The 27,781-nt window shown below is 47.7% G+C and overlaps 2 protein-coding genes across 5 annotated transcripts in view; one reads left to right on the top strand and one right to left on the bottom strand.

Moving 5' to 3' along the window:
- Pias1 (protein inhibitor of activated STAT 1) overlaps nt 1-12,301 on the top strand; it is a 109,400-nt gene extending 97,099 nt beyond the window's left edge. For both annotated transcript variants that reach the window (XM_055597072.1, XM_055597079.1), the window contains exons 11-14: nt 40-220; nt 3,725-3,867; nt 6,146-6,183; nt 9,250-12,301. In XM_055597072.1, coding sequence (XP_055453047.1) covers nt 40-220; nt 3,725-3,867; nt 6,146-6,183; nt 9,250-9,543 — 656 coding nt within the window. In that variant the 3' untranslated portion in view covers nt 9,544-12,301. The remainder of the gene's footprint in view (nt 1-39; nt 221-3,724; nt 3,868-6,145; nt 6,184-9,249) is intronic.
- Nucleotides 12,302-15,339: 3,038 nt separating this feature from the next.
- Nucleotides 15,340-27,368, bottom strand: Calml4 (calmodulin like 4). 3 transcript variants are annotated; one of them, XM_055598798.1, is made up of 6 exons: nt 27,259-27,341; nt 27,148-27,178; nt 21,229-21,369; nt 19,183-19,371; nt 16,960-17,087; nt 15,738-15,800 (listed from the first exon to the last, which is right to left on the bottom strand). In XM_055598798.1, the coding sequence occupies exons 1-6, from the start codon at nt 27,259-27,261 to the stop codon at nt 15,753-15,755; spliced, it is 540 nt and encodes a 179-aa protein (XP_055454773.1). In that variant the 5' UTR covers nt 27,262-27,341; the 3' UTR covers nt 15,738-15,752. The 3 variants fall into 3 exon arrangements, with proteins under 3 accessions (XP_055454774.1, XP_055454773.1, XP_055454775.1); XM_055598799.1 differs by lacking the exon at nt 16,960-17,087 and having other exon boundaries at nt 15,340-15,800; nt 27,259-27,368; XM_055598800.1 differs by lacking the exon at nt 27,148-27,178 and having other exon boundaries at nt 27,259-27,338.
- Nucleotides 27,369-27,781: the final 413 nt, after the last annotated feature.

Below are 27,781 nucleotides of genomic sequence, written 5' to 3'. Positions count from 1 at the left end.
AATTGACGTAGGCCTTGTGTTTGAATCATTTCCACACAGGATGCTTGAGCTCCACATTGGAGCATCAGGTGGCTTCACACAACCAGTCCTCAAATAAAAACAAGAGAGTGGAGGTGATTGACCTAACCATAGACAGCTCATCAGATGAGGAGGAAGAAGAACCCTCCGCCAAGAGGACCTGTCCTTCCCTGTCTCCTACGTCACCACTGAATAATAAAGGGTGAGTGCTGCTAGGACTTTTCCAGACACCTCTCTCAAAAAAGTGCATTTGGAAAGTAGGCTAACGGCTGCCAGATAGAACGTCGCATTTGAATGCAGTGTGGATTGACTTTTTCCAGGGACGTGGGCTTTTTGAGGAATTAAAAGTACTGTACTACAAGAATTTGGATATAGGAGTCATCCTATCAAGAGAAGCTTCTGGGCCTAGGGAGATGCTCAGCAATTGAGAGTGCTTGGTGCTGCGGAAGACCCAAGCTCAGCACCCGGCCCCCACATGGTGGCTCACACCTCCCTCTAACTTAAGCTCCAGGGGACCTGCTGCCACCTCTGGCCATCAAGGGTGCATGCGCACTCCCACAGTTTTTTTTAAAGATAATTCTGATACATATGGTAGTTATGATACATCAGGATCATGAAGAATTTTGTTTGTGTTTAACCAGTCCCTTTTTTTAAAAAGACTTGTTTGTTTTGTGTGTATGTGTGTAGAAGTCAGAAAACAACCTTCATTCAGGAATTGCTTCTGTCCTGCCGTGTGAGTCCCAGGATCACACTAAGATTGCTACAGTGAGAAGCAAGTGCCTTTACCTTGTAAGCAGTCTACTAGCCCTCATTTAACAAATTTGTGGCTAATATTGTAAATAAAATTACTCTTGGACCAGGTGTGGTGGTCCACACCTTTAATCCTAGCACTTGGAGGGCAGAGGCAGATGGATCTCTATGGGTTCCAGACCAGCCTGCTATATATAATGACAGAAGAAAAAAAAAAATGCACTTTCCCTGTATCTTCTCATATTTGAGGCATGGCTTTCCTTCCAGGATCTTTTTACACTCTTTGTCCAGTTTAGCCTGGTGGTAGCCATCTTGCTAGAGAGCATGCCACATGGACAGCTGAGCCACTATCCTCTTCCCCACTGGACGTATTCAGTGTATATAATACATTTTTTCCCGTGACCTTGGACCGTTCTGCCATTCTGATGACCTTCTGTGTCCTCACACACTGCAGACTTCACCCTTTCAGGTGTGTCAGCTCCTAGGAAAGGGGACAAGACCAGTCTTCCTTTGAATGTGAGGAGGTGCATCGAAATGCCTTTCACAGTTCCTGTTTGATTCAGAAGCCACAAGGATGAGCCTTCATTTTGGTCTGCTTGTAAGGTTCTGGCTAAAACCTGGAACCTACTAGCTATAAAGTTAGTTCAATTAGAGCACTTACAGTAGAAAACTGTGTGCACCGGGGCATTGTTTTGGCTGCAGACACATGTGAGCTGCCAGGAAAGATCTGCAGTGACTTAGGCTTTTCTTCACAGTTAGCCCTGTTTTGAAGGCTTGTTGCCTGTGTTTCCCAGGAACCTTCCATCATGCTGTACCTTGACGCTGGGGTTTGTAGCTCATATTTATAACCCCATCACTCATAGGACTGGCACAAGTTTGGGGCCAGTCTACAATAGAGGACATCATCCAAAAAAAAAAAAAAAAAGAACCAGTTTCAATGTAGTTAGTGTCCTGAGGAACCTGGAGACCCAGGAGGGATGCATGGGTAACACATGAGGGACAAAGATCGACCTGGGATTTGGATGTCTATAGAAGGTCCTAGAACCGGCCCACACCGGCATCAGGAGACAAATGTATTGTTATATTTTTGTGCCATTATTGCAAAATGAAAAGATACTCTTTTTTTTTTTTTTCCTTTTTTTTTTTTTTTTTTTTTTTTTGAGACAGGGTTTCTCTGTGTAGCCTTGGCTGTTCTGGACTCACTCTGTAGACCAGGCTGGCCTCAAACTCACAGAGATCCACCTGCTTCTGCCTCCCTGAGTGCTGGGATTAGAGCCATGTGCTACCATGCCCCACAGAAGATACTTTCTAAAACAGGTGTGTAAATACTCTGGCATTAATTGAATGGTACCTTCTACTCTTCACAATAGTCACATATTTTTACTGAGTATATTTTTTCATCAGGAAAATTTTTTAGTCTTTAGAAATCTAATATTTCTTCTTTGCATGTTTATATTATATTTCCTCTCAAAAAGCTGTTTATTATGTTTAGAAAAGTATATTAGTTGCATTAACTACTTTCCTGCATTTGCCCATGATGAATTGAGCCTAGATACAGCTCTGTGAATGCCAGACCTTTCTCTGTGAATATGTAGATAAAACCTGGATGTCTCCAGCATGTCTTAGGGGATGGGGCGCTCTTTTGTTTATTGGGTTGGTTGGTTGGTTGGTTGGTTGGTTGGTTGGTTGATTGGCTGGTTGGGGTTTTTTTGTTTGTTTGAGACAGGGTTTCTCTGTGTAGCCCTGGCTGTCCTGGAACTCACTCTGTAGACCAGGCTGGCCTCAAACTCAGAGACCTGCCTGCCTCTGCCTCTGATATTGAAGGTGTGCACCACCACCACCTGGTGTCCTGTTTTCTTCCTAAGGGAAGTAAGGAGAAAGATTGGACATCCAGCTGCTGAAACATGTCACTGCTTTTCTGGAGTTTCCCTTCCAGTTCTACCACTCTCCCTTTAACAGCCTCCTGTCTCTTTTTTACTTTGGGACATGCTGTTGCTTTGCCTCACAGCTTTGATGGCTTCAGCAGCCCTATATCTGAACTATACTGCCAGCCAAGCTAGACATGGGTGCACCAAAGTCACTGCCAGCTCTAAGTCAGCTTTCTTTTCAGTACTTATCTGCTGCATTCCCCTAGTTGTCACTGTTTGTGTTTTCTTTACCAGGGTGTCTTAGTCAGGGTTTCTCTTTGCTGTAATGAACCACCATGACAAAAAAGCAAGATGAGAAAGAAATTGTCAATTTGGCTTACACTGCCATATCACTGTTCATCATTGAAAGAAGTCAGGACAGAAACTCAAACAGGGCAGGAACTCAAAACAGGCAGGATCTGATGGCAGAGGCCACAGAAGGGCGCTTACTGCCTTGTTCCTTATGGTTTGCTTAGCCTGCTTTTTTTATAAGCCCAGGACCACCAGCCCAGGGGTGGTACCACCCACAATGAGTTGGGCCCTCTCAAATCAATCACTAATTAAGAAAATGCCCTACAGGATTGCCCACAGCCCAGTGGGCACCACCACCTATAGAGGCACTTTCTTAATTGAGGTTTCTTTCTTTCAGGTGGTGTTAGCTTGGGTCAAGTTGACATGAAATTGTTCAGCACAAAAGCTTTGCCTAGACTTCTTACTGCCTACTCCCTCAGTACCTACTTTGAAAGGACTGAAGTTTCCTTTGTTGTACCTTTCATTTGTGTCCTGTTTTGGTGACTCAGCTATGCATCACTCCTGTGTTCTTAAGAGTGGAGGATGGCGATCTAAGGACTGCATGGACTGTTGGTGGTGATAGCATCACATCTCCTCTACAAATGCTGCTACATACCAAAGTTATTTCTTACCATTTGCTTTGCTTTTTGTTTGGTTTTGTTGTTTTTTAATTTATCATAAAATGTGGGACTCGTGGGATAGTTTGATTTGCTAAAGTGTTAAAGTGACTTAAGTTTTCCAAATATTTCTTTCTATAGCATTTTAAGTCTTCCTCATCAAGCATCACCTGTGTCCCGCACACCTAGCCTTCCTGCTGTAGATACAAGCTACATCAACACCTCCCTGATCCAGGACTACAGGCACCCTTTCCACATGACGCCCATGCCTTATGATTTACAAGGTGAGTCCTGGTCCTTTGCTGCTGTCACATAGGCTCATGCCTTTACTCTATGTGTGGCTTCAGTCTGGGGGTGGAGGATAGGGAAGAAGTGGATGTAGGGAAAACAGGGCTTTGAATCCCAGGAGAAATGGCCTGGTTCTTGTTGGCACCTTTCTCAGCAGCTAGAGCTCATTGCTGTGGGAACACCGAGGCAGTGGTCTGAGCGTCCCAGCGTTCTGCAGGCTGCTGGGATACTTCCTGTATGTGGCCTTGAGGTTGATGGTGATGAATGCTGGGTTTTGTTCTTTGATTGTGGCTATATGTAACAGACATTGTGTGTTACAAGACATGGTCTTGCTTGTGTAGCCCTGGTATAGGCCTGGAGCTCCCCATATAGCATACCAAACTGGCCTCAAACATGCTGTCATCCCTTGCCCAAGAGCTAGGATTGTAAGCCCATTCTCCTTCGCAGAGTGTTCATGTCTCGTCATCTAGACCAAATTAAAACCCAAGGGTGTCTGTGTGGCCAAGCATAGTGGCACATGTCTTTAATCCTGGATTTCAGGAGGCAGAAGCTGGTGGATCCTGTCTTTAAAGAAGCAGAAGGAGATTTAGGAGGTGTTTCATGCTGAGGCACACTTGTGGACACAGAGGACAGTCTACAGGAATTCTTTCTCTTTCCATCATGTGGATTTTAGGAATCAAACTTGAGTCAACTTTGGTGACAGTACCTTCACCCAGTAAGACATCTTGCCAGTCCTGTTTTATTGTTTCATGTAGTGATGAATTGAGACTTTTTTTTTTTTTTTTTTGAGATGGTCCTGACTGTCCTCAAAGTGACAGATACCCACCAGCAGGCATTACCCTGCTGTGTGCAGACTCGTCCTTTAAGAGGAGTTTGAGATGTCACCATATTCATTCCTATCTCAGAAAGGAGTTTCAGCTCTCGGTGTATCTCTGTAACTTAGACTGGTTACTCCCAGCAGTTTTCTAGACACCTTTCTTTCCCTGTTTCTACACATACATCACTTCTGAGGTCCATTTTGTAGGCCTTCATCTTGTAGTCTCTTCTGCTGTGGACAGGCGTAGTTGCCAGCATATTGTATTGCTTATGTACCTTAAGGTTAGTCATCAGCATGAGATTATTGATTTTCTTGCTCTTTGTTATGTCAGTGCTGTGAACCATTATGTAAGTCAGGTCTGCCTGCAGCCAGGAATCAGGGTCAGGCTTTCTGTGATGCCACCAGACACTTATTTTTAAAGACAGGATCTCCTGCTTCTTTAAGACAGGATGGATTAAAGACATGTGTCACTATGCTTGGCCATACAGACACCCTTGGGTTTTAATCTGATCTAGACGATGAGACGTAAACACTTTGAGAGGGAGAATTAAAAGCTTTGCTACAATTTGTATGGCGTCTTAAAATTCACCTTCGAATCAAACCAAAAGTAATGAAAGACCCCAAGAGGCACTGTGCTGTAAATAGATAGAAAGGTTACTTAGGGTTAGGGATGCAACTCAGTGTGGAGAGTGCTTGCCAAGTGTGCATGAGGCAATGGGTTTGATTCCTTGCACCAAATAAACACGGTAGTTTATAATTCCAGCACTCAGGAAGTGAAGGCATGATTAAGAAGCTCAAAGTTGCCTGGTACAGTGAGTGGTGCACTACTGTAACGCCAGCATTCAAGGAGGCGGAGGCAGGTGGATGCCTTAAGTTTAAGGCCAACCTGGTCTACAAAGCGAGTCCAGGACAGCCAAGGTTATACAGAGAAACCCTGTCTCAGAAAGGAAAAAAAAAAAAAAAGAAGTTCAAAATCAACATAGTTTATAGCCAGCCTACACTACATAAGATGCCATTTAAACAGATGGGCAGATGGGCAGGCACATAGATGGTTACTTGTGAGGAAAGTAAGAACAAGGTACTTGTTGCCAAAACTTGGGCTTTATACGGGTGGAAGTACCATAGAACACCCAGCTTACTTTGCATGGTTTTGTTTTGTTGTTTTTTAGGGAGGTTTTTTTGTAGGAGTTTTGTATGTTGAGACAGTCTTTCCATGTCACCTTAACTGGCCTATGAGTTGCTGAGTAGAGCAGGCTAGCCTCTAACTAAGAGATCTGCCTCTTTCAAGTGCTGAAATTAAAGACGTGCACTACCCTGATCCAGCATTCCTTGTGTTTAAATACGAATCCAGAGAGCATGGGGTATAAGACTGAAGTACTGGATATTTAGAAAGGTTTGCTCTTCTTTTTTTGTTGTATTTTTCCTCTGAGCTAATTTTTTTTTTTTTCTTTCCACAGGATTAGATTTCTTTCCTTTCTTATCAGGAGACAATCAGGTATGTCAATGAGAAAACAATTCATTCCTTTCATTGTATATTTAAATATCTAAAAGCATAAGACATAGCCAGAAGAAAGAATAAATTTTCTTAGAAAGTGGAGTGCATATGCCTAGTGTTGCTCTGGCTGTAAGAATTTAAGTAAAGCCATCGTTGGTCACTACCTCCACCCCAGAGAAGGGTAGCGCAGGCTCTGCCCACTGACAACTCAGTCTGCTGTGTCAAGACACAGGACAATGGGCTGTGACGGAGAGAGTTCAGTCTAGGCCACATGTGTGAGAGTGTCCTGTTGCCCAGGACACCACAGCTGCTGTAGCCTATGTCTCTACTGTATTGCCAGTGGTGTGTCTCATACATATTAACGTTTAGTCTGTGAATGCTAGAGAGTAACAGCAAATGACTGTTGGTTTTCAGTTATATAATATGCTGTGCTTCCTCACACTGTGTTTACTGCTCTGATTGCTTCATCTACTCCCATGCTTGACTCAAGCTCATGTTGCTTTAGTCATCTCAGACCCTAAATGTAAAAATGAATTGCTAAAAGGCCATATCCAGTGACCTAGAAACAAAATTTCAATTGGTCATGGAGAATGGAGGGAGGAAGTCAGTGGTTCTTCCTCGCAGTCAGGCTGTCCCATTGCACCAGAGCTACAGACTTGAAGAGTGAGAACAAAGTGGTGGGAGTCTCATCAGAAACAATGAGACAAACACAGGTTGGGAAAGGCCTGTTTCAGCCATAAAGAAGTGGCTAAGGACGATAGCCCAGACACAGAAGCACATCCTTCTTGGTACTGTGGCTGTCACTGCTAAAGCCCTGATCCAGCTGCTGTCCAGAATGCCCTCCTGAGTTTCCTGGTAACAAGCTGGATCACTGATGGGAGAGTAGCAAACCTTGCAAGATGTTGTGCAGTAGCGATGTGCCTGTGTACATCCTTCTCGTCAGAGTGGCGTTCTTTCTTGTTCCAACCAATAGAAATAAATCACGGCTGTATTTACATTATTTCCACCCACCCTTTTCCTCTCTTAGCTCCTCCTATGGCCCCTCTCTGTATACACATTTTTTAATTTTTAGTGCTAGTGTATGCACCCAGTGTATTGGTGAAACACAGCACATGTTTGGAAGTCAGAGGACAGCTCCCTGGAGTCAGTCCTCTCCACCTCTATGGAGAGGTTCCAGACATTGAATTGAGTTCACATTGAATTGGGCTACACAGCCAGCATTTTTATCTGCTGAGCCATCTTGCTGGCTGATCAAGGAGACTTAGCAGCCTTTGGGGGCCACTGCCTGAGAAGGACCTTTGTCCAAGCTCCTGCTGAAACGGGGGCACTGAGGAGACAAGCCTGGGAATGTGGATGGATGGCAGCACCAGTCCTGCATCATAGCCTTGTTTATATGCTATATAAACAAGCTCTAGTTTATATGCTATAGCTGATGTAGCTGAGAACTGAGGGCATCTGGAGAATACACTCTAGAAATTACCAAGATTTGCCAAAGGTGAGGAGGTTGCAAAGCGATGCTGTAGTGTCGTGGTGAATAACTCCAAGTTGGCTTATGTGACACTGAAGAGACCCCAGACAGGTTCCTGAGGAAACTGTTGTAGAAGCCTTGGAGCTGAAAAGCAGGCAAGAGAAACAGGAACTGCAGGGGACAGAAGGAGCCCCCAAAAAGTTTCATGAAGGAGTTAGTGGGAACTCCCAAACATCAGCATCCCCTTCAGGTGTTTGAGAGCACGGACATCAGAGAAGGGGGTGTTTGTTGTGCACTGTTCCCCAGCACATCGCAGATAGAAAGGGACAAACCAAGCAAAGCATCGCAACATGTTTCCAAAAAATGGCACCTACTCAGGATGACTTGAAGTGTGTCGTCAGGCATCCAGAAATTGGCGTTGTCTGTGCCCTGGAAAGCTCCCAGGAAGCAGCATGTGGCTAGTAGATAGTGACAGCAACCCTTTGGCCTGTGTGGACCCGGGAGGAGGCGGAGAGAAAGACTATATATACGTATATTTGCCTTACTTTTTAGCAAAGTACATACTTAGATCTCATAGGGTATAGGCGTGAAGAAAAAATGTTTTGCACAGCCATATGGTGTATTAATGTTTTAAGTGTTGTTATAAAGAATAAGGTAGTCCACAGTTGAAGAGCTGTAGGCAGTTAATGATTAGTGGGGGAGACGTTTTTCTTCAGTGGTGTAGCCACTGCTAAGTTGACTCTGCTCTGTGAGCAACACTGAGTAAACTCGTTCAGACACACATTGGAAAGAGGAAGGAGATCAGCTACAGGGAGAGGGAAGCAAGAAAAAGTAGTAGATAGCAGTTAGGACAAAAAGACACACGTGAAAGTGTTAGAATGAAACCCATTCTTGTGTGTAATTAGTACATGTTGTGAAAGCTAAGTAAAATTGTTGCGTAACTGGTTGGTTTTAAAAAGAATCTTTGAAGTTTTTTAACAATGAATGTAGAATAGCCTCAGTACGGAATGCTGGTAAAGCCCACAGTAGTACACAGATTTGTCCTCAGCCTTCAAGCCGCTTATTAGCGGCCCTTGACCGGAGAGACGTGCAGCCCCATACACTCCACTCTGGAAGTGCCCCACACAGACGTGACATTGCTTGTGTTTTACAGCAAGTTCTCCCTGCCTTTTGCAGCTCAGGCATGCTTCTGTGCACAAATAGTTCGCCCAGTGCCTGCAGTGCTGAGAGCATAGGCAGGCTGCACGGAACTAACTGTGAGCTGGGCGTGATAGCAGGCCAGACTTCCCGGTGGGAATGTGAAGTGTATCTTGAGGAGCAGCTGCTCTCCTTCCTACTAGTCGTTTCTGAACACCTCAGAAATAGAGTTTTCAGAACTGCAGGCAGTACAAACTAAAACACATGCACACACAATCAGAAATGTCATTCCAGTTTGAGATGCCAAGCCACAGCGCTCTCGGTATCAGTGACCAGTCCTTTGACAGCAGTGTGTTGTCTCGAGAGGAGCCAGGTGCTCAGGATATGCTCACCTGGGCCTCATCTGCTGAGATGGCACGAGGCGCCTCTGATCGTAACAGTGTTGTCTCTGGTCCTCCTAGCATTACAACACCTCCTTGCTGGCGGCGGCGGCCGCGGCGGTCTCGGATGACCAGGACCTCCTACACTCCTCCCGGTTCTTCCCATACACCTCCTCGCAGGTGTTTCTTGACCAGCTCAGCGCGGGAGGAGGCACTTCCCTGCCAGCCACCAATGGGAGCAGCAGTGGCAGCAACAGCAGCCTTGTGTCTTCCAACAGTCTGAGGGAGAGCCATGGCCATGGCGTGGCCAGCAGGAGCAGCGCGGACACGGCATCCATCTTTGGCATCATACCAGACATTATTTCTTTGGACTGACGCCCTCGCCCTGCTGCTCCCACCCCGTCCCGCATTAAATGACTTGGCAGGAGAGCGCTGTGCTCTGTTGTTTTACCTTATCCTGTTTAGAAAAGTACACAAGTGTGGTTTTTTTTTTTTCCTTTTTTTAGGGAAAAAAATTAAAAGAAATGTACAGAGAACAAAACTATATTTTCAGTTTTACTTTTGTATATAAATCTAAGACTGCCTGTCTGATAAAACACTTGTTTAAAAAAAAAAAAAGAAAAAGAAAGGAAAGAAAAGAAAAGAAAAAAAAAAAAAAAAACAAGCACCCACAAACCTCCTTCAGTTCATTTTCTGGATTCTGAAGACTTTTCACCATTTGTCCTATGGTTTGGGTTTTATTTTACTTAAATGGCATTATCTTACTTGCAATAACAGAAACAGAATTGCATGTATGAAGTTTTAAATTGTGGGCCTTGTGGGGTGGGGGTTGGGATAGTTTTGATTTCCATTTTTTAAAAGCAACAGACTTGGGTTCTGTTTGTGTGTGCGTGGATTTTACCGCCTTAAGTTATGACTCTCACCTATCCCGCTGCATTCCCTTTGTTTTCGGGACATCGCTCATGGGTATGTGTGTTCGCCGTGTGCCTGTATGTGTTGTGTCCCTTCCTTCTGAGTTTGCATTTAGTTATATCAGTTGCCTGCTTCTTTCAAAGTGCTTTAGAGGTCTTGAACTCTCGTGAGAGCATCTTCTCAACTTCCCCAGATGCATGTTCTCCATACAGGTTCTCTGTGATCTGCTGTCTAGCCCCAAAGAGTGTGTTTCCCAGAAGTGCTGGAGCGGAAGCTGCCTGGATAGCCTGTGGGCAGCCTGCGAATGACCGTGTACTTGTGCTGATTCAGACCTGAAGCGCCCTATTTCATATGGCAGCCCCATCTGTGAGTACCTGTATTTTGGTCGCAGGGTCACAAGTTTTCCTTGAAGATCTGCATATCAAAGTAGGATGTGAAAAAAGCCCAGAAGCCCTGTGGGGGGCCGTGCGCGGCTCTCAGAGGACATTGTTCCACCTCAAAAAAGAAAGGAAAGAAGGAAGAAAGGAAAGAAGTCAGAAGCCCTGAGGCTGACAGTACAGTGCAGCCCACGTGTGGGTCCCTAGCAAATTTGTTTGATAAACAGCTGAAACTAAAAAATAACCTGAGTTATTTTGGTCCCTGGCTCTGGGTATACTTTCTTTGTCATCCGTGTTTATTTTTCTTTCACCTTCAGTGGCAAGTGTGGCATAGGAAGCGGCTTGTTTTGGTTTTGTTTTTTTAAATTCATGAATCAGTTGGTCTTAACCTACTCTCAATAGCAGAATTTGTAAATATGCTAAAACTTCAGGAGATGATTAAGGGTCAAAGGAAGTGCTTCTCATACTTCAGAGTCAGCAGAGAAGACGTGCTCTCACAGTGGAGCTCAGGCAGAGCGGATGGAGAGCTCGGGCTTAGCAGAGGGGGATGGGGCACAAGGAGCACGGCGTTGCCAGTTCCCAGGGACTTCGTGCTCTCAGAGTTGTGAAGGACCATCTTTATGTATGGTAAAGGTGTTTTCAAACCCAGCATCAGTGACACTAGGGCCGAGACTAATCCAGGTAAAAGCCAAGGCTGTATCTTCAGTTGTATGATAAGTGTGGGGTCACATGGCAGTGTGGCATCGAAAAATAATATCTGTTTTATAGCGTCTCTGCTACTAAATTGTCAACTTGAATTTTGAAAAAGTTGGTGTTGATATGTATATGTGTGTGTGTATATATGTATTTATAAACAAGTGTGTGTGAGTAACATCGTCTTCCCCTGCGCACGTGTGTTCCACACAGAAACGGCTGTGTTAGTCACAAAACAATTTGCAATAAAACAAGGCATTTGTTGTCAGTTCAAACCAGAAATAGTTATGTTTTTAAATTCATGTGGTGGTATGATGAGGACACGTTCTACCATTTCTCATTGCTGTATTTAGGCTCATTTCAGATAAGGTCATAATTTGTGTCTAAATTGGGATTAGAGTGGGAACCACTAAAATTTGGAGGTGTTTTTGTTAACATTGCAATAGAAAACATTTCTTATTATTTTAACTATCTGAGGTAAAATGAATAGTTCTCTGTTTTCTTGGTTTTGTTTTGGGTTTTTGTCTTTTAGTTACTGTTGTTAGTGGTTTTAGGACACTGATCAGTAGGTTTTGTGTCTGATGCTGAATTACAAACTTAGAACAATTGAGTTGAAAGCCCAGCCCTCTGCGTCCCTCAGCCAGCTGTAGAGGGGCCGTTTTCCTTCTTGGCCTGCACTGTGACAACCTGAGGGGGAGGGGAGAATCCCTGTCCTGCGGCTTTTGGTCGTCTCCGTGGGAGAACGGACCATTTGGTTCTCTGCGTATTTTAGTTCATTCCACTTCCTGAGGTCTTCGTTTCTTCAGTTGTTGCTTTCTAAAATGTGGCACGTGGTCAAGTCAGTAAGAGACTTTCACAGTCTTCAACAGTTATTAGAGTCGTGCACTACTTTATCTCCTACGTTTAAAAGAGAAAAGCGCATGGTCACTTTGTCCCTTTGTTGTAGTTACTGTTCTCCTTAGGCCGCCCTCACTCCCCAGCCCTGCCAACCTGGAAAGGCTGTGGACAAAGCCTGTTCTCAGCATCTCTCAGCAGGATGCCGGGAGCCCCGTAGTCTCTAGTACTAGCATGTACACGTGTGTTCTGTGCAGTGCTGCGTGTGCCCCGTCTCTCTGTAAGCACACATCATCAATAAAGTAGCTGTTCAACTAGCAGGGTGGAGGTGGCTCTTAATTTTCTCTGTGGGCATTGCTGGACACATTTTTTAAATATGAAACCTAACCATGCATACTTGGTCGAATCTGGAAATATTTCCATTGCTAATTTAGATGCTATACATTACTGACTTAAAGAATCACTTAAGTTTTCAAAATGTGGGGGTTTTTTTGTTTTGTTTTTTATTTTTGGGGGGTTTTTGGTCAATTTTTCTTTGAGACTAGTGTGTGAAACTGAATGAAAACATACCCCAATTGTAAATGAACAAATGTAGAAAGAACTAGTTTTTAAAGCAATTTCAATTTTAAATACATAAAACTCCCAGAATCTTCAGGACTCTTGAAAGCACATTTGAATTTATTTTGGTAAGAACTGTGTTCTGTGGCTACACGTTGAATTCTGCTTGGTAGACTTCGAGGAGGAAGGGGAAGAGCTGGCGGCCCCAGGGTGTGCTGCTGCTGCTGTCTTAACCACGGGGAAGATGTATGTAAATAGACAAGTTTCCATAAATCCCATGAACTTAAATCTGTGATTCATTGCCTTAAAACTTTCTCTCAGAATTTCCATACCGCATGCCAAACCAGTAAAACGGCTTTTAAAAATGTATAGTAGACCAATGTCAGTTTGTATAAAAGTACCAAGTGAAAATATTTATTACATGCATTGGAGAAAAGTTGTTTCCCTATTGAATGTTTACCTGTTTATGTAGAGCTCTTTAGATGTAATAAAAGAAAAGCCTTCAGTTAACTTGTGTTCTGTAAAATACTACTGCTGGGTACAGGGGAACAGTCCCCATGAGAAAGTGCTGGTGCCGCATGCTCCCAGGGCCCCTGGCATTCAGAGGCTTCAAAGCGTGACAAGTAACTGCCACCTTCACATCATGCTTTGAGATCTCTCCTTATTGGTATACAACTTGCCTTAAAATTTGAAAGGTGCTTGTCCATCTGCTGTGAAAACACCTCTTTTTATAGTGAGCAGCTGGGTGCTAGGTAAACTTGTTGGAATTTAGGAATGCATTACAGGGGAAACTGAGGCAGCAGAGCTTTTCCTGATGTATCTGTGTAAATCGGACTCAGGAGTGTGAGCTCAACCTGCCACCCATGAGTAGAAGAGTGGGGAAGAACAGCCCAGGTTATGCAGAATACCCACTAGCCAAGTGCTCTTTCAAGCTGTGCTGGAGATCACTTCCCCAGGTGAGATTCACACAGTGTGCTCTGAACTGCACTGGGGCCAGACCTGGTGGAGCACACAGGCAGGCAGACCCTCTGAGGGCTCCTGGCTAGCCTGGTCTACAGAGTGAGGTCCAGGACAGCAGTGGCTACACAGAGAAATCGTGTCTCCAAAAAGCCAAGGAAAACAAAACAAAAACAAGCAAAGCCTACACTGGAAGGCTTTGGTTTATATGGCAGAGAGCTTGTCTGGCATGCGTTGGACTCAGTCCCATCATCAAATAAAAGGCATAGTGCACACCTGTAATCTCAGCACTCAGGAGGCACAGGCAGGAGGGTCAGGAGTTCAAAGATATCTTCCACAAATTTGGGACACATGAGATCCTCTCTTTAAGGGGGGGAAAAAGCCATTTCTGACAGACACCAGAGCAGTTTCTTTCCTCACCATGTCCCACCCTTTCCCATGTACACTGTCCGCATGAAACGCCTGTCAGATCTCTGGTATTCTAAACTGGTGAGCAGATTGGATTCTAACGCCATGACAAGTCAGAGGTGTTGGGAGTCTGGAACCTTCCCACACAGCAGGGAAATGGCAGCCTTGTGTCTGAAGAAGCTTCCCCTAGCAGGAACTGCCATGGGAGTCATGGAGTTTTTACTGTATGTTTCCCTCACTTTTCCTGGCTTCCTTTAGGCTCCCTAGAACAGCCCAGAAATTCTGCATTTTTATCTTTGTGTTTCCCAGACAGGCTCTTGCTTTGTACCTCATGTTGGCCTCAAACCAAAATCCTGTTTGAAGGGCTGTGCCTCTATTATCTAGCACCCCCCCCCCCCACCCCCCCCCCCCTTTTTTTTTTTATAATCAAGCTAATCAGGGAACACATAGTATCTACTCCCAGGAAAATGAGGCCCTCTCTTCCCAGGCCTTTCGTTTGGTCTGAGTCGTCCAGAGATGTGAGGTAGGTGAATCAAGACTGCTCTGTTTGGTCCTCTGGTGTTCCCAGAGCCCTTGGTGAAAGATATGTGTCTGGTCTAACTTCCCAGAAGGCATGTGTGTCTTGCTTTGTCTTCCTGCCTTCACTTAAGGAACAGCCACAGCCAGTCCTGACACAAAGGAATGAAGGTCTTCATATTCAGAGCTCTGCACGCTGCCTATGCTGGAGTGTCTTGTGGGTGGCCCGGGTTCTCCTGTCTGGGGCACTGGTTCCCACTGTTGATTTCAGAGCCTCTCAGATTCTGGCCATGGCCTCATACACCCCCATTATTCTGTTAGTCCCAAGAGAGTGTCTTGAAGTCAGGATTACCCCAGGTCACTTGAGCAAACCATCATAGTTTTTGGAACCTACCAGTGGCCCAGGGCACAGCTTGAGCAAACTGCCAGGAGCATCAGAGAGGCTGCCTCATTCTGCAAGGCTTCTAAGGTGGTGATGGGGCCCTGCCTTCCACTTCCCTTTGGCGTGGGATGTAAAGCTGGGTCTTTTCCCACTGCTCAGCTGATCCTACGCTCACTCTAATGTGTTTCACATTATACTTATTTATGAAAAAGCCTCCTGCACTTGGTCTGGCTGGTGAGAAGGAAATGATTTATCAGTGGGATTGTAGAGGTACAAGAAATGGGTGTGTCTGTGTGTGCATTCTATGCTGGTTGCTCTGTCTGTGTGCACGCTGCTCGTTGCTCTGTGTGTCTGTGTTCTGTGCTTGTTGCTCTGTGTGTGGGTGCACTCTGCTTGTTGCTGGTTCCCAGCCAACCCTGGCTTTATCTTGGAAATGTTGAAGATTGTTCTTGCACCCAAAAGCAGACCAGTCTTCTAGCAGACTGCTCATTTAGAGAAACACCACTACCATGGAAACGCCAATTCCACATGCTCTCAAGTTGCCAGCCATTTATTTTCAAGCTGTGATCTTCATCTTTGTAAGGCCCAAAGGCTTTGAGAAGTACAGTGGTCTCCCCAAACAAAGTGATGGTAATGACGTTGCAGAGCCAGCATTGATACACAAACCTGACTACCAATCATAGGCCCCCCTCCCATGCTGCAAAGAGCTAGGCTAATGCGAATACTAAAATCAATACGGACCTTTTACTACAGGCATGGTATACCATGGCTGCATCATCTGTTGCTACTTCATCTCCTGCACTGATTGTGGACTCACTGCAGTGTTTGCCATTGCTGGACTTCCAGTTTCAGGCCCAGGAGGCCCCCATGCTCTGCTCCCTTGATCTCAGCTTGACCTCAGTAGTCTTGCACAGGAAGGGTGATCCTCTGGATGAATGTGTCATATTTCACTTGGCCATTTGGTTCAATGCCTGCTTCCTTGAAAAGATCATCCACTGCAATAAATCACATTAATGTTTCAGTGTGGATTTGCTGAGGTTGGGGGTCCCCAGAAGTCTTCCCAGGAAATCTGATGGATTGTTTCCATGGCCTGGGTCGCAAACCAAAACAGAAGGACAACCTGCTTCCAAGACCCTAGAACTTTCCTCCTTTCTGCAGGGTCCAGGATATGAGCACAGAGTGTGCTGGTGGGGATTCAGTAACTGAGGCTGCCTTGTGCCTGAGTTTAATCTTTTTTTAGCATCTATTTCTTCACTGGGGGAGGGGTACTGTACATGCCACATGTGTGGCGGTCAGCATGTGGGGGTTCCAGGTGGCTGGGCTTGGCAGCCAGCACTAAGCCCTGGGCTTTCTTTTAAAGAGACATTTGGCCATTGTATCTGTCTCTCAAGGAACCTTTAGCCTGATGTTTTACCTGTGCAGCCCACCCTTGTCACCTCCCAGTCACACTGTGATCATCCACAGCTGCAGACACAGCCACACTGGTCCAGCCTCACCTCCACAGAAGTGCACCTCTTCCCTCACTGGCCCCTGCCAAAGGAATACTGGGTGACAGTGGTCCACTACTCTACCCTTGCTGCAGAAAAGCTGCATGGGTAAAAGGAGAAAAGGAGCACATGGCTAGTGAGCATCGGGGACTCGAGCTGGACCCTAGCGTTAATGTGAACTCTTCATCTTGTCAGTGTACATACAGAAAAAGAAATCCAACTGCATCTAAAGTAAAAAGCATCAAACTACATTGTTCCGGGTCTGGATAGCTGGCTCTGCAGTTAGGAGCACGTACTGCTCTTGAGAGAGCCCTAATTCCATCCCCAGTGCCTGTGGGCCGCTCCTAACCCTGGAACTCCAGTTCTGTGGGATCTGAGGCCCACTGCCTGCTCTCTCCAGGGCAGTTGCAAATGTGCACACACTCGCACTGACACAGACAGAAAATCTTTTTTCCTGCTAGGTTCTTTGTTTTGAGAAGGTAGCACTGCCTGGAACATACTGTGTAGACCAGACTGGCAGGCTGAGCTCTGGTGAGTTCCAGGCTGCTCTGCCTCCCAAGTGCTTGGATTAAAGCCTGTGCCACCACACGTGCCAAATAAAATATTTTTGAAAGCAGAATTGCTTTTTAAAAGATACTAATTTAACCAAGTATGGTGGTGTGTTCACCTTTAATCCCCAAACTCTGGAGGCAGCGACAGGTGGCTCTCTTGAGTTTGAGGCCAGCTGGTCTATATAGTGAGATCCGGTCGGATGGATGGATGGATGGGTGCTGGCCTGGTCTATATAGTGAGTTCCTGTAAGACAGACAAACAGATAGATGGGTGGATCTCTGAGTGTGAGGATAGCCTGGTCTATATAGAGAGTTCCTGTCAGATGGATAGACGGATGGGTAGGTAGGTGGGTGAAGGCTAGACAGGTCTGTATAGTAAGATCCAGAGAGAGAGAGAGAGACAGGAAGACAGACAGATACTGCATCTTACTTTATTTCATGGAAAAGCTTCTAACCTCCAGCCAGTTGGTTGGTTGTCAGCCACTGAGGCCAGGCCAAGTATCTGCGCCAGCCTCAGTGACAGACCAGAATAGGGCAGTGCGCCCTGGGCTGGTGCTGACCAGAAGGGGGCAGCACTCCAGCCCGGTGGTAGCTGAGCAGGGTGCTACGTGTGCCAAGGGTGCTTCCAAACAATAGAACATTTCTTCAGAATACCCAGAAGAAATGGTTCTTACTTGTGGTACCTTGTGTTCCACTGTAACAAGGAGGGAAAACACTCTATCAGCTCCTTCCCAGTATCCTCTGCTGGTTAACATGAGGGAAGTCTAGGAGCCTGGCTGTCACTGCTAACCACCTCAGAGAACATGCCACCAGCAGTGCCATGAAGTCCAAGACAGTGTTCCCCCTTCACAAACAGATGCAGTAAAAGCTGCCAGCGGAAACGTGCTGGAGAGCAATCTGCCATATTTAAAGGCTTTGCTCAGGACCTTCATGAGGGCAGACCTCCATAGAATGCTAGCTCTTGCAATACCCCAGTGATATCTGTTGCAACCTCATTTACAGCATGGGAAAGAAGCATCCCAGGGCTCCCTGAAGAAAGGGCCTGGATTCAGTTCATACCACAACCTGAAACCTGCACTTGTTAGTTGTAATCTGACCAAAAGTTAATCATCAGTGGGCATTGGGACCTTTCAAGCCACTACGCCTAAGCTGAGCCTTCCAATTGACCGCAGGCAAGCTGGCCAGCCAACCTGAAAACCCTGGCTTTGGAAATCTGTGATGCTGACGAGGGGCAGGCCGTGGTTCACAGTTGTGCTAGCTAGCTAGACAGCAAGCTAGGAAGAAACACACCATAAATGGCCCAGGCCCTCATCCTGCTCTGAGACAAGAAATGTCGTAAGCAAGACCACCTTATGTTCTGGGGCCAGAGCAGGTTTCTCTAGCTGTGCCCTAAAAGCTCCCGCACCCCAATCCTAAGGCTACTGGGGGCCGGAGCACAATGGCTTCTCAGTTTGGAGACACCATCAGTGGCTGTGGAAAGAGGATGGCCCTGGAAAGGAGGGGTGCTGGATTCTGCATTCTGCCTCAGCTCTACTCAAGAGCCACTTGGCTCCTATCAGCTCAGCCCCTGTGTTGCCGGTGGTGCCCCAGCTCTGAGTGCACGTAGCTTGAGCGTGAACGTGTATTCCTGTTTATCTGTGTGGAGGCGCACTGGCACCTATCTGCGGAAGCCTGAGGCTGACAGCTGCTATTTTCTGTGCTCCCTGCTTTTGAACCTGGAGCACACAGCTCAGGCTAGTGTAGCCCAACTGCTCTGGCGTCTGTCTTCCCCTGAGTGAGAGCTGGGGTTACAGGCAGCCACAGACCTGGCCAGCTACTTCACATGGGTTCCCAGGAGCCAAACTCAGGTCCTCAGGCTTGAGGGGCAAACTCTACCCAAGGAGCCATCTCTCTAGCCTGGCCCCTGTTATGCCCTTTTGATTGGGACACAGCATTATCACCCTCCAAGTTGACTTTTGGCAACCACGTAGTAAAGTTCTTAAAACAAACAAACAAACAAACAAACAAACTTACGATGTTAAAAGTAAGCTCAGGATTTTGTATTGGGCTGCACTCCCCGGCAAAGTAGAGCCCGACAGAGGCCCCATGGTCACATGAAAACAGGCTCCACTGTTCAGAGGACTCCAACTGGGCTGTCTCTGGGCTGATCCTCTAATCTAGCCCACTTCTGCCTCTCTCCTCTGGTCCTGCCTTAAACCCCAGTCCAGCACTCAGCCAGCTTGAATTCTGCTCATAAGCTTCTGGGCCATTCATCAATTGGCCATGGGCTACACAACATTGCCCACCCCCCCATAGTACCCTAGCCCTCCCCAGCTGGTTCAGAGTCTGGGCGCTGTTACCTTCTTTGTGAGTGAGCTTCTCTCCCAGTTTCGTGAGCTTTGACCGTAGCTCAGATGCCATGATGTAACCTTTCTTCTCCTTGTCTGCCATCAGCATGGCCAGAAGAATTTCTTTCTTTGGGTCCTCTTGTTTGACTTGTGTGTGCATGATGGTCAGGAAGGTAGAGAAATCCAGCTCTCCGTGCTCGTCTAGGAAACCCCACACAGCACAGTGAGGTGGGGAAGCCAGCTCCACAGCTACCTAGCTCTCAAGGCAGTAGTCACAGCTCCTTCTGACCCTACATAGGCCGTTCACAGGATGAAAGTCTCCATTTTATCCTTCCAGCAATCCTTGGTAACCATGTATAATATCACTTAACAGATCGGAATCTTGGTGATTCCTGGGGGGCATACCTGTGGGGGATCATCCTGATGATGTTACTTGATGTGAAGACACATCCATTGTGGGTGGCACCATTCCCTAGGATAGGGAACCCCTAACCATATCAGTGAAGAAGTGGGTTGAGACCTAGCATTCACCTAAGATACATGCACGCATTCATTGCTGCCTTCTGACTATGTGATCAGGTGCTTCAGGCCAGGATGGACTTTACCTTGATATGTAAGCTAAAATAAAACCTTCTGTCTTTAAGTTGCTTTGGTCATGGTATTTTCTCATAACAACAGGAAAACAATAACACAACTAAGACACGATGGTCATTATTCCCTCCCCCAATCTTGCTTTCAAAGGAGACAGAAACCCAGAGTTGATTCGTGGTGCAGAACCAGACGGAGCCGCCTCCTCTGCTTCCTCCCGTGCTTCCAAAGTGGGGGGACCTGGTCCAGTCTCCTCTTGGCAGCCAGCAGACCCATCAAAGATACATGAGTCTTAAGTCCTGGTCTCCACCTACCCACTCCCTCTACCTTCCTGTGGCCTTCAGTCTCTTCTTCTTTGGGCATGGCAAGAGACCTCAACTCTCACACACCCTGCCGAAAAGAGTTGAGAATGCCCCCTGAGTGTCCTTTCCTTTCTAGGAGGATCCAGTGTAGCTCCCACCCGTTCAGTCATGAAATGGAGAGCTCAGGTTTCAGTGCCGTGGGCGTGGCCTGCAGCAGGAGATGCCCACATGCCCTCCAGTGACCCTAGAAGATCATGAGAGCCCATCTGAGAGCTGAGGATGCGGAGGTTCAGACGCTGACGGGTGGACTCAGGATCCGGGTCAAGGGGCTTCCTAAAATGCCCCTTTCTCTACGCTAGCCCCTCCTTCCTAAGTGTACAGTGCCCAGCATAGGCAGCCTGCTGTCAGACATTACGCCCTGAGTTTTTAATTCCTAAACATAAACAAAAAAAAAATTGGTTTTTTTTTTTTCTAAAAGTCCCATATGTTCCCATCAAAAAGGAAAGAAAATCACCCTTAATGATAGCAGCAGAGAGGGCTGGTTGGTAATGCTTTGGGTAGGTTTCCTTCCAGTTTGGCAGTCTTGTTAGGCAACTGTTTCTTGGTCAGCCTATGAGATCAGAAGAACTGAGTTCTGATCTGGAGTCCACCATTGGCTCCAGAGCCCAGGCACCTTCCTGGCTCTGGGACACCACCTTTGTTTAGGAAGTGTTTAGTTAGGACCCACACAACTGGGCTGTTTTCATTAAGCACCTGCCAAACACCCTGTAAAAGGCTGTTTTCCCCAAACGTAGAAGCTGGGTGTGGCGGTACACATCTGTAAGCCCAGCATTCAGGAGGTGAAGGCAGGAAGATCAGGAATTTAGTATCACCCTGAGCTAGCATAAGGTGAGTTCAAGAGCAGCCTGGGCTATATGCAACCCTATCTCAAAACAAAAGCAGAGAAACAACAACAAAAGAAACCACTATTGTCAATGTTAGTGTGCTTTCCCAGGGGATGTGACACCTGGACATCAGACCAGGGTCCCCATGGGATGGAACTCAGTATACATGGCTAGCTTTCTCTACAATTCAGTCCCGGTGAGGCACACTACCTCAGGCTTTTGAGCCTTCTCCACGGCCACCACCTGCTGGATCCTTTGTAAGCCCACCCACACAGCCCACTCACCTATCCCATGAGTCTGCAGGTGCCGCTGTACTTCCCCTGGCGTTGGGCTGGCCCCCAGGCATCTCATGGCCACCAGAAGATCCACAGCCTTCATCTTCCCTCTTTGCTGCTTGTCGTAGAGGGAGAAGCATTCTTTGTACTCTGCACACATTTGGGGAAGGAAGTCAGGAGCAGGTGGTCCCTTGCCACCCCTGCCTTTCCTCTGCTCTTCCATTCCTTTCTCACCTCCCCCTCCCCCACCCCATATTGGGGATGAACGGGGGTGGGGGGACCTTGCACACGTTATATAAGCACCCTGACATTGCGCTTCCACTCTCTGTTCTCCTCCCCTCTTTTGCCCCACTTGATGTCCAGAAACCAATAGAAACAGCAATCCTAGCACTTGGGAGGTGAAGGCAGGAAGAGCAGGAGTCCAAGGTTATCCTCCACTATGTAGTAGTTAGAGGGTAGCCTAGGCTATATGAGACACTGTCTCAAAAACAAAACAAAACAAAACAAAACAAAAAGGGGCCAACAAGTTGGTTCAGGTATTTGCTGAGTCTGATGACCCGAATTTGATCCCCAGAACCCATGTGGTATAAGGAAAATCAACTTGTGCACATTGTCTTCTGATATCCACAGTACATGTAGACACACACACACACACACACACACTACATAGGTACATAAATGTAGTGCAAATAGAAAACTACCAAGTTAAACAGAATTCGGGCATGATGAGCTAATTGTTGAGGCTTATTTATATTATTTTTATGTATTTATTTTGTATGTGTCTAACTCTACGAGTTAGTGCCACACGTGTGCAAGTGCCAAAGACGCCAGAAGGTCAGACGCCCCGGAACTGTAGTTACAGTAAGCCTCCCTACACAGGTACGGGAACCCAACGCAGGAAGGGCAGTGCGTGCTCTTAGCCACTCAATCATCTCTCCAGACCCCACTGAATTAGCTTTTAGTATAAGCACATACAACCATATATCAAATTTAACACGGGCTATACCACCCTCAAAAAGAATGTTTATCTGAAATCCAAGTTTCACACTGGTGTCCTGTGGTTCATCTGGCTGGAACGTCCCTTCCTCTCATTCTCTGTTCCTTAAGATGCTACTCAAAAGCTGTCTTCTGGGACTGTAGGGCAAGTGAGCTGTGGGACCACTGGAACCAGCCTGGAGCAAGAGCAAGGTCGAGATGTGTCCAAAGCCAGAAATCTCATCTTGAGACCGGAGGAGTAAGGACCACTCCCTGCCTGTTCTGGGTCTGTGTGCACTGGTACATGTAGTCTTGGGACCCTGACCTTCACCACCCTCGCCATTCTCAGAGGTAGTGTGCCCTGGTGATCAGGTGTCAACTTAAAACTCTCCATGTTCTTATAAGGCATGTCCAGCCAGCACCTGGAATTCCTCTCCATGCAAATGAAGCATTTCCAGCACCTCAGCCCCAGCCAATGATGTACATTCACCGCAAAAACCACTACCCATTTCCCCAAGGTTTATATAGCCCCATGCCCCACAGTAAAGGAGGGCTGTTTGGCTGAAAACCATCTTGGAGAAGCCCCCCCGCCCCCAACTCCCATCCCTCTGGACTCAGCACCAAAAATGGAGAATCCTGCTAACCCTCCCACCTGACTCAGCTTAATTCCTTCAAGTCCAGTATATCTGCAGGACGGTGCCTGGATACACCCCCCCTCCCCCCCACCCCCCGCCGGGAAGGAGTGCACCTGGGCTGACACAGGACTAGACAACAAGAAGAGAGCTTGGTAGGGCTGCCAGACTCCCAGCAAGCTTTGCAAAATGATGAGACTGTCCTGCTTCTGTCTGCAGAGCCACTCTGGGAGCAAGTTCAGGACAATGGTTCTCTGGTGATACTCTGGGGATCACTGTGACTGCTGCACGGCTCCTGAGTTCTCAAGCTGTGCTCTGGCGGGACCTGACCCCTCCGTGGAACCGCCAGGAAGTGTGCCCAGAGCCTCAGCAGAGCGGGCCCGCAGCGCGCCGGCGGTCCTCATCCCTGGGCAGGAGCCTGCTGCGGCTGCGGCTGCACAGCCAACAGAGCAGTCCTGCTCTTTCCTCTGGAGGCAAAGCCAAGCCACCTGGGAGCTTGGGAAAGCTCCAGATCCGCAGATGCAGATTCTTTGGGGTGAGCTGCCCTAATGCCCTAATCCCTTCCATTTTCCAAACAAGGAGCTGAAGCTTATGGGAGGGACCAGGATCTGCTAGCTGTCCAGGCAGGCAACACTGCTTTGCATTCATCCATGCGGGCAAGTGGGGCCTAGGGCAAAGATTAAACAAGCCAGCCTCTGGGGGAAAAACAGAAACAAAAACTGACATGTTTTCTTTTCCAGCCTCAACAGATCCACCTTTTCTTAAGCATTTTAGTACATTTTAGTTGTTTAGTGTGTTATGGGGGCGGGGTCAGAGGGTCTCTTGTAGGGGAGTTGGTTCTCGGGGTTCCACCATACGGGGGCTGGGGCAATGGAACTCAGACTGTCAGGCTTAGTGGCCAGTGCCTTCACCCCCTGAACCATCTCACCAGACCCCATCCAGCTCTTCAGACCTGCAGAGCAAGATTCCCTGGAGCTGGAGCTACAGGTGGCTGTTGAGCCGCCTAGTGTGCATGCTGGGAACCTTTCTCAGGTGCTCTTAACCACTGAGCCATCTCTCCAGCTCCCCAAGCCCGCCACCTCTCACCTCTCCTCTAGATCAAGCTCTGGTCTTAACAACCCTGGGATCCCGGGGCACCAGAAGCCCCTTCTGGAGCTGCTGCTGGACACAGCCCACATCACAGGGCTTTGTGGGTCCTTCATACCTGCAGTCTTTTCTCACTGTGAGAGCAGGATAACAGGATCCCTGGCATGCCAGGAGTGCCTGAGGACCCTGCTCCTTCAGTTAACCCCACATTCCCCCAGCTGTGCCTTCTCATCCTAGCCCACCCATCGTTTACTGCTTCTCATTCTGTCTTTCACTCTCCTCGACTGGGATCCCAAAAATTATCTCCCATCTCACTGCTGATTTTTTTTTTTTTACACCTGGGGTAGGGCTAGCACGGGAAAAGGACTGTTTTACTGAAATAAAGAATAAGTGAGGTAGGTGGCTGGAGAGATGGCTCAGCAGTTAAGAGCATTGGCTGTTCTTCCAGATGACCCGGGTTCAATTCCCAGCACCCACATGGCAGCTCACAAACTCTGTAACTCCCGTTCCAGGGGCTCCAACACTCTCACACAGACATACATGCAGTCAAACACCAATGTATATAAAATAAATAATTTTTAAAAAGAATAACTGAGGTAAATGCATCAAGTTTAAAATTCCCAAAGAGGGACTGGATTGATGCTCAGAGGTTAAGAGCACTGACTGCTCTTCCAAAAGTCCTGAGTTCAATTCCCAGCAACCACATGGTGGTTCATAACTGTCTATAACAAGAACTGGTGCCCTCTTCTGGCATGAAGGTGTACATGCAGGTAGAACACTGTATACATAATAAATCTTTAAAAGATTCCCAAAGAGACCTTCTCCAGGCCTCATTCTCGTGTGCTGGAGGCCCTGTGTGGGAGAATGATGTAACAGCTGTGTCAACACGTTCATACATGTTTACCATGCACCTAACAGGTTAAAAGGATGTGCAGTGCACAGTTCACACATAATAAAGTATGCCCTAGTAAGGGGAACAGGAATTGTTCCTGACATGAACGCATGAGCTTCCCCTCCCCCCTGAGGGAGGAGAAGCCTTGCTAGGCCACAGATAAGGACATTGCAACCATCCTGAAGATACCTGATAAGCTAAGGCCAGACGGAAGGAGAGGAGGAAACCCCCTCTCAGTGGACTCGGAAGGGGGCAGGGAGGAGATGAGGGAGGGAGGGGAGGATTGGGAGGAAAAGAGGGAGAGGGCTACAGCTGGGATACAAGTGAGTGTATAAAATTATTTAAAAAAATAAATAAAATATGCAACACTCTCCACTCTGAACTCTGCCCACCCAGCTGACCATTGCGGGTGAACGCTGCCCACGCTTGTATTCATAACCCATAGCTTCAACTCAACGAAAGAATGACTTCTACTAAATCCAGTAAGGGACCCTCTAATAAACTGTTCCTCACCATGGTGTAAGTTACAGTCACTAAGCTGAAGCCGCTTGCTTTCCTGCATCTCACGCAGCCCGGGCTAGCCTTGCCTTCTCATCCTTTGCCTCCCTGAATGCTGGGACTACAGGGAAACACCATCATGTCCAGTTAATGTAGGGTTGGGGGCTGAACCCAGGGCCTTCTGTGTGCCATGACAGCACGAATGTCTCCTAAGCTTTCCCCACACACTGGCCATGGTCTGCACCTTCCCTGCTGAATAAGGCTCTATTTTAATTATCAGCTTATAAAATTTCTGAAAGTATACTTCTCATGCCTAGTGTCCAGCATGTGATGGCGCTCTCTCCTCTGTCCCTAGCCCATAGCAGCCCCCAAAAGTGGCATCAGTGTCCCTCCTTTTCAGATGAGAAAACTGAGGCTCAAAGGTGAATTGCCAGGCGGTCTCCAAAGACCCTGTTCCTCTCCCATCCCAATCCAGGCTTCCAGCCCCTAAACATTAATGGCCACCTTCTTGGTGTCAGACACTGGGATACAAAGAAAATTTGTCTTCTTCCTTTCTAGTAGTTTCAAAAACCATGGAAGAGAGGAACACTGAGTCTGTTGTCTGGGCACAGGGGCGGGGCGAGGGGACTGCTGGGGCTGACAGGTAGCGTCTAACTTAGGTCTCCCTTCAAGGACATTATTTTCCATTGTGCCTGCATGAACAAGTACAGGTGGCCAAGAAGGCCAGGGGGGTCAGATGCCCTGGGAGCTAGAGGTGCAGGTGGTTGTGAGCAGTCCTTCCCTATGTTCTGGGAACTTGGGTCCTCTGCAAGAGCAGTACAGATTCTTACATACTGGGGCATCTTGCCAGCCCGTAGCCCAGAACTGGGCGAGGCTCTGTGCTTGAAAGTCCTCTTGCCTGTCCTTGCTGGTCCTGGGCTTGGTTTGGGGCTAGAGAGTTAAGGATTTGAGGAGACAGTACCCACTTGGGCCTGTAAGACACATCCCTGTCACCTCATCTTCCAGACCGAGCTCCGGTCATTTACATCTCTGGGCTGGATCCTTGCTGGGGTAAGCAGAAGCCAGCCCTGTAGCCTGGTGGACACGGCCCTGCAGCAGCGCCCATTGGCCCTGTGGACCTGCAGTTCTAGCTCTCCAACAAGGTGTCATTTCAGCAGCAATACGAGAAGTAGGTTACTGGGCCTCTTTCCATCCTCTTTTTGGGGCAGGTGTAGGGGCATAGCCTCTGGGAAAATATGGTTAGTCCACAAAGGCTCCAGGCTGCGCTCTGGTCTCTTTGCCAGGAACTCAGCCACCAGACCCCTGGCCAGGTCTTGGCCAGTACTCTGTAGCTCAATTCTGCCTTTCTGGTCTTGGGGAAGCAGACCTCTGCTCTGCAGGAAGCCTTAGAATAAGGTGCCCCAGCTGAACTAGGCAGGAGGTGCCCCTGAGCCCCTAGTTTTGTAGAGAGCAAGCACATAAAGAAAGCCCGAAGGGTTAGCCCTGACTGACTACAAAGCCCCAGCCCCTTGTCTGTGGTTCAGTTACGACGTCTTTCTCTGTCACCAGCTTCCTACCCAGACCCACTTTCAGGCTCTCGGGAGCACTAGCAAGCTCCATTTTCTGGCCCAGCTTGAAAGTCATGCTGACATGTAACAAGCCCTGGAAGCCAGCAAGCCCATCTCAGGGCCACCCCAAGCAGATAGCCAGCCACCCCTCAGCACCTGGCTGCAAGCCTGTGGGTGGGCCGGCTCTCCACCCTTCAGGCCTTCCTTCCTTCCTACCAACAAAACCCAGCAAAGCAAATTGCCTAATGAGAGACACATTTTGTGGGGAGTTTCTAATTAAAGAACAAGGCCAACCTACCATTAATTTGGTCCTGGGAAAGGAACTTGGCCTGCGGCAGAGAAAAAACAGTCAGGAGGGGGCTTCAGCAGGGGCCCTTCCCACCTACTTCCGGCAGAGCCCCTCACTCACCATCCTCAGGCACCCCTTGCTCCTGGAACCGTGTTTGGTTCTCTTTCCTCTGGCTCGGAGTCGAAAGTCCACCAGGCTGGGTGGAGGCCTGGTAATAAATCCTCTGCTGCTATGGAGACTGGGCCCCGTGCCATGAGGGTCAGGTTCCGGCCTCCTCTGACAGTGGATGCCCCCACCTTCCTAAGAAGGTTGACTGTGAGGAAACCAGCGCAGACTCTCCCGGAAGTCCCTGCCCCTGGAGGCAGGGGCTCTGCAGCAACAGGACAAATGTCTGGGTCCCTTCCTGAGAGCCTAGGTTCTGAAAAGGGGGCTCTGGGTGGGGCTGACTCCGTGTCCAGGTCTGAGCCTGTCTGGGGACCCTTTTCTCTCTCCTGAGGCTAAGCTGGGCTCCTTGCTGGAGCCAGACACCCACGCTGTCTCTCCAGAAGAGGCTGTCCAAGGGAGCCATGCTCAAAGGAGAGGCTTTGCAGCTGGGACATACTGATCCTCAGCTGGAATCCAAATTGTTTGTTCCTCTCCTCTG

The sequence above is a fragment of the Psammomys obesus genome, unplaced genomic scaffold (genome assembly GCF_907164565.1).
Source record: "Psammomys obesus unplaced genomic scaffold, mPsaObe1.curated_primary_1811, whole genome shotgun sequence".
NCBI lineage: Eukaryota > Metazoa > Chordata > Mammalia > Rodentia > Muridae > Psammomys > Psammomys obesus.
The sequence above is the reverse complement of the archived record's forward strand: the minus strand, read 5'-3'. Positions and strand labels throughout refer to the sequence as shown.

Excerpts from the sequence above, each read along its gene's own strand:
- Calml4 (XM_055598798.1), bottom strand. Across the intron at positions 19,372-21,228 it reads CCTGCAGACTCATGGGATAG|ACGAGCACGGAGAGCTGGAT; the intron begins GTGAGTGGGCTG and ends GGGGTTTCCTAG. Across the intron at positions 17,088-19,182 it reads GAAGCTCACTCACAAAGAAG|GAACTCACTATATAGACCAG; the intron begins GTAACAGCGCCC and ends TCTGTCTTACAG.